General features: G+C 44.4%; 1 protein-coding gene across 2 annotated transcripts; it reads right to left on the bottom strand.

Annotated features, from left to right (window-relative positions):
* Positions 1-1008: 1008 nt before the first annotated feature.
* LOC131678070 (uncharacterized) lies at positions 1009-5926 on the bottom strand. Of its 2 annotated transcripts, none has more exons than XM_058958208.1 (2): positions 4100-5926; positions 1009-3460 (listed from the first exon to the last, which is right to left on the bottom strand). In XM_058958208.1, exon 2 carries the CDS (start codon positions 2985-2987, stop codon positions 1869-1871), a length of 1119 nt encoding a protein of 372 aa, XP_058814191.1. In that variant the 5' UTR covers positions 2988-3460; positions 4100-5926; the 3' UTR covers positions 1009-1868. The 2 variants fall into 2 exon arrangements, with proteins under 2 accessions (XP_058814191.1, XP_058814192.1); XM_058958209.1 differs by having other exon boundaries at positions 1009-4592; positions 4656-5926.
* Between the last annotated feature and the right edge of the window lie 246 nt (positions 5927-6172).

The raw sequence follows: 6172 nt of genomic DNA, 5'->3' as shown, positions 1-6172 counted from the left end.
TTCCCATCATGTTCGGAAAGGGAAAATCATCCTTCTTTGTGCACTGATTAAGGCGTCGAGAATCAAGGCATATGCGCCATTTACCGTTCAATTTTTTGATTGGACGTAAGGGATTTAAAAAATCTACCGGACCTGGGCATTCCTCGACGACTCCTAAGCGTCTCATCCTTTCGACCTCCGTGTCTATGACCTCTTCGACGGTAGGACACCATCGGTATGCCGAGACCCGTTTTGGAGTTGAGCCAGGAATGAGCTGAATCCTGTGTTGCAGTACATGGGTTCTTCCCAGTGTTCCATCTTTCGTTGCCGGTAATTGTTTAACTACGGAGAAGAGTTTTTCTCGTTCGTGTGGCGTTAGCAGATGTTCAGTTGGCAGATCCTTTGCATGCAGAAGCGTTTCTTCTGGTATTTCCATCGTTGGCATTTCCAGGCTCTCATCAAATTCGAATCCTGATTCTTCTCGATTGGATGCCTGTTCCCCTGGCTGTACTTGAAAACATATGCTCTTACCACGTTCTGCAAAATAGTTATCAACTCCAGAAATATCAACGAGGTTGTCCGACTCCGGGTTGATGTGCATGGCCGGACCTACTAAACGGAATCCAAATAGCTGGAGGAAGTCTACTCCCAAAATTAAGTCCTTTTTTAATTCGGGTACGACTATTGTGGGAAGAACATGAGTCGTCGGTCCACAAGATATCGGTAAATTTACATAACCTAAGCAATGGTAAGGAGTACCATCGGCCGTAGAGATTTGAAGACTCGTGGGATGGATTTGAAGACCGAGTTTGCGGATAAGGGCCACCGAACTAATCACTGTTAGGCTAGCACCTGTATCGGCGAGTCCTTCCACCTCCTCCGACATGACCTTTACTTTTACGTAAGGACAGCGGTGTAATGACGTGTTGATATAATGAATTCTATTAAAATGTGAATAATTGGAATGGGGAACCAAGGCGGGTGCAACTGATGGAGAAGATTGATTCCCTAAATTTTCTCCACTTGCTCGTTTTTTGGATCCTGTTCCTCACGAACACGTAGGTTGTGTTCATTGGGGCATTTGAAGGCAGTTGTGCCCACGTTGTCACAAATGTGACAAAAGATTGCCTTTCGTTGATCACACTCCCTCCACATGTGTCCCCTCTACCAACAGTACCAGCACAGTGGCTGCTTCTGCCTCTCGTCATACCTCCTGGGGGGTGCTGTCCACCTCTGCCTTCCATAGGTCCTCGAACGGTCCTATTTGAACTCTGATTTAGCACAAACACCTGGTCTATATCCCTATCATCACCTTCTTCCCCCGCCTCGTCCTCTACTATTATTTGGTTCACGGACGGCCGGGTTTGGTTTCCAGACGTATACAGATTCGATTCTAATGCATCGAACTTAAAGCATAGCTGAGACAAATGTTCGATTGAGTAAATGGTTTCCAAAGCCAACCTACGTTTATAACTCATTTTCATATTGTCGACAATCAAATCGAATTTTTCACGGTCGGTCATTTTTTTATTCATACGCTGGGCAAGTGTTTCTATATCTGTTAGGAAGGCACTAAACAGTTCATTTGGGCGTTGCTTACGGTTCCGCAGCTCCTCGCGGATAATGCGATCACGATTTGGGTTGTCATATCTCATCTTAAGATAGTTTTCTAAGGTTTCCCAAGTATTGAATTTATACTCATACGTTGTGTACCACACATATGCGCTTTCTTTGAATAACAGGTGGGCATGCATTTGCAACTCCTGCTTACTGATAGCGTAAGATCGACATAAAATATCCATTTGCCGCAGAAAATCTGTGACCGGGATCAAATTAGAATCTCCACTAAATTTCGGCCACTTCTCGATGATGTTACACTGCTGAAGCGGTTAACGTCTTGCATGGCCGTATTCCGCTGAGGGAGGTATTGGAGGTCCCCCGCGCAGGGTACGTCGTTCTTCCGTCGAATGAGGAGTCAGGACTCTCGCTTGAGTCAATGGAGGGCCCGCGTTCCGCTGTGGCATCCATGCTGGCTCACTAGTGACTATATTTTCCATTCTATTGTAAGATGTATTCCGAGGCTGCTGTCTGCTTGACAATAACTGTAATGGTGGTACCGGCTCAGGGCCTCTGTTAGTTGGGGCCGAATCTGGGGAAATCTGAAATCTTGCGTTCATGCCCATATTAGCAAGTTCATTGGCGAGTCTGTCTACCGCTGACTCGTTGACCACCGTGCGATTTTCTCTATTCAACGCCTGGTCCACGTAGGATTTAATGTACGACTCAATCTCCGATGCATGTATGTACTCATTCATGTCTACTTCGTCTCCTACAGGATTTTGCGGAGATCGTCGGGGTTCTCTAATATTCGACCTGAGGATCGGTCTGGTCGTTTCTGACTGTGGCGCAGGATCCTCCATCTGCGTTTCTCGTTGGTTTGATAACATTCGTTGTCCAACTCGATTTTGGACAATGGGCAGTCTCTGGATACCGCCTATCCAATGACTTTGCACCACGTGGTTCGTTTCACCCAAATTATAAAGTGTTCTAACGGGGTTCCCAGCAGGTGTACGCTGCTCAAACGTGTCAACCTTTTGAGTTAACAGGGACCGTTGGGTGAAGTCCTCTTGTCGCACGTCTTCAAAGGCTTGATTTAACGGAAAATTTCTCATGTTACTGGGAAGGGTGTGACGTCGATTGTCAGGTTTCCCAAAGTTCATGAGAATAGATTGAGTAGGAGGATTCGGGGGTGGCAGTGTTGGATGAGGCCATTCTCCACCAACAGCTCCTTCTCTCTCATGATAGTCCGTAACCTGCAAAGGCGTAGACAACGTGTCGGTCGACGCTCGAGTTTCACACGGCGGATTCTGTTGGTTCGAAATTGGATTCGGTATTACAGGGACTCCGAACTGGGTATCAACGGCACCTTGACTGGAAGTGGTTGACGTCGGAGATTTCAATTCTGATGGACTGACTGACAAGGGAACGACCTGAATTGTCGGTACCATCGCAGCTGCTCCCGGAAGGTTCACTTCGAAACTACTAGCTGCGAGAAAGGCGATCAAGTCTAGAAGTAACTGTTGATTTTCCTGCTGATTTGGGTTTTGTTATTTGTATCTACGAATTCTCTTATGATAGTGGAATAATCGAGATAAACACTCCGGAGCAGGTCCGTGCCGCAAAAGCTGCTCAATCTCTTTCAACTTGAACGGAACCACAATGTAATCCGCTGACAAGGTATAAAGCGAAGCCCGAACAATAGTAGGGTCCTCACCTTCTCGAAGAAGTTTACGTAACGTTCGTCGTTTTGCGTCGACAGACTCGGTCACCGGCAGCGAACGGATGCTTAATTCATAATCGATCTCTTCTTCTTGAAGGTTTTTTGCATTTATTCTATATGCGTCCATAATAGTTAGCAATAATCAAATTTATAAGCGAAAATAAATGGGCAACCTTTACCTACCCAAGGTTAACTAATTATCTGCAAAAAAAAATTGAGTGGATTTAAACTAAACTAATTCCTTCTACGTGTCTTAAATTTAATAAACTGGAACATCTAATTCTTAGCCCTACTAACTATCCCCGACTACTAACTGAATCCGGGACCAATACTTTCAAATTTTGGGCCCCACGTTTGGGCGCCAAAATGTAACGAACGAACCTGAGTTTAGTAACCACCAGCAACTTAAGCGCCACTCCTCCTTCGGAAGAGGTTGCTGTGGCGTTTTGGAAGGGCCCGGCTGAGGCTCTCTTCTATGGGCGGGTTTTTAAAAGCTCAAACACCCGATATCATCTTGACTTCCCAAAGCAAAGGCAAAATCCGAAAACAAAATCATCAAACCCGAACCAAAATTATCACGAGTAGGGGATCACTATGCAATAGCCGTGCGTTCAATAAAAGATTTAAAATTTATACCGAACGAACACTGTGGGAACCTTTACGATGCGTTAGTCAAATTCTCCTTTAAAGTCAAACTGGTAGATCATATTTATATTGCATTTTTCAGTTTCCGTACAGAGGCCTAAATCTCGCTAGCTAGCTGTTAAAGGGTTCAATATCGGTTTTCTACTAGTGACGTCACCCCTATGCATTTATGATATAAAGTTTGCTTGCACTTACTATCAAAGTTGTTGAGAACGGCGGCCTGGAACTAGATGGCAGCAGCATTCGAGCTGCTCGACGAAGAATATTCACAACCGGCGATTCGAGGTTTCGCTACCGCATGAGCAGTAACAGCGGCGTTCTCCGCTTGGCTCGTATCGGAGGTGGACCGGTAGATGGCGACGAACGCGAAGCTTGCGGCGTGCGATGTTGTTTGGAGATGCGCCAAATAGTATGCTGTCAGAGGCCGATGATTTTATGTGATGTGACGTGGAGTGGCAATGCCGCAAGGCGGTTTTCCCAAAGTCAACCCGATGAGTGCTCGTGGAGTTTTCCGTGGGTGCTTTGGCGTCCACCGGAACTACACGAGGAGTATGACATCCGGTTGTTCACAATGGCGTTTACCCTCAAGACGCAAGCCGTGGTATGTGGAAGGACTATATACACATTTGGCTCAATCTAATGCGGATTTTTCGACTCCACCTAATAACCCACGTGAACAGCGGGTTGTCTGTTCACACCATAAAATCATATTAGCAAACTCTAGCGTACGGTTTTTTCAAGCTTCGCTTACCTGACAGATTTTATGGTTTCACACGGTCGTGATTTTATATTTATATTTAATTTACATTGCTTTCTGCAAACTAATGTTACTATTTAGATACAAGCAAGTTCAACTATCATTTATTTGACTTACAATTTCGAGGCTCAATTGGTATCTCTAGTACCTCTAAAAATCACGTGGGATTCTTCTACTTTTGATCTTCGACTAGCTTGGTTAAAGATTTCTACAAAATTGGTTCGATAAACGCGATAACAAGTGATGGACGGATGGACAAAAAGAAACTAGCACCCGAAGATGTAGGTATATTTTCCTTCGGAAAACTTTTGAATTGTGCACCCCTCTCGCTCACGCATATCGATCTCGATCGGCGATCATTCTTTCGTGAACTCTGCAATTGCTACCTTTTGTTACAAGGCAAAATTGCAGAACAGTGCCAAATTAAAACTACACGATCGGAGTTTGCCAATCCTCATCGCAATCTAAATGAGATCTTGAGATGGAACTCACATTAAAGCTTTCGCGAAAACTCTCAGTCACCTCATCTCCGATCGGGAGAGTGAGCGTAAGCGCTGGTGGCTACCTTAGCAAATCGTTGGACACGATTAAATGAGGAACTTCATTAGCATTTTACACGTGTAACGTGTGGCCTGCGTTTCCGAACGATGGTCCGGGAGTGGTATACTGTGCACACAAGCTTTCGCGAGCGACTTTGCACTATCGAGTGAGGTTTATAGTCTAAATTTTGCACAGGTCTTCAAGACGTCTTTTGTATTGGTATCTTTTGACCACAAGTAGCACTCGTTTCTCTTCAGTGAATCGTTTTTCCCCGGCCTTTGCCAGCGGAACACTACACTTCGACCCCACTCGATTGACCCGGCCAGAAATTAACGATCGTGTAGTTGTTCTGGCGGATCGTGCCTCGGATCTTTTAGATCCCACTTTAAATTTCAGGGGAAACGAGTGAAACGCACTATCCCAATATAGCGAAGGGATTTCGCTGCCGCGGGACACTTCTCGGACTCGGTTGTACTCACTGATCTCGGTTTCGACGCGGGAAGCCGTTTTTATTCCCCCGTGCCCCCGGAAACCATCTCCACTCTCGATCGATGACCTCTTCTCGTATACAGCGTAGCAGGGGAAAACGTTGTTTACAAATATGTATGGGTTGGTGCCCCGATAAAAAGTTTAACTGAATTTTTAGATCGGATTGGTTGCATGCATAACCTTCACATTGTATAATTTTACTTTTCACCAAATAAACAAATGAACAAAATATGTAAATAAACTCTCTGACACATAATATAAACAATGGAGTAAATAAATAGTGTAAATAAATAAATATGGAATAAATAAATATAGAAAATCAATAAAACAAACAAAATAAAAAAATAAAGCAAAAAAATGAAAAACATATTTTTTAATTGCATCACTAGATTAGGATTGTCGCTGGTGTTCCCATTGTATTCGCTTCAAAACATGATTGTTTTGTTTTCGGTATATATCTGTCAAAGTGCCGCACGACTATC

This window comes from Topomyia yanbarensis, chromosome 1, assembly GCF_030247195.1.
Source record: "Topomyia yanbarensis strain Yona2022 chromosome 1, ASM3024719v1, whole genome shotgun sequence".
Classification (NCBI taxonomy): Eukaryota; Metazoa; Arthropoda; class Insecta; order Diptera; family Culicidae; genus Topomyia; species Topomyia yanbarensis.
This window is presented reverse-complemented; position numbering and strand designations above follow the sequence as displayed.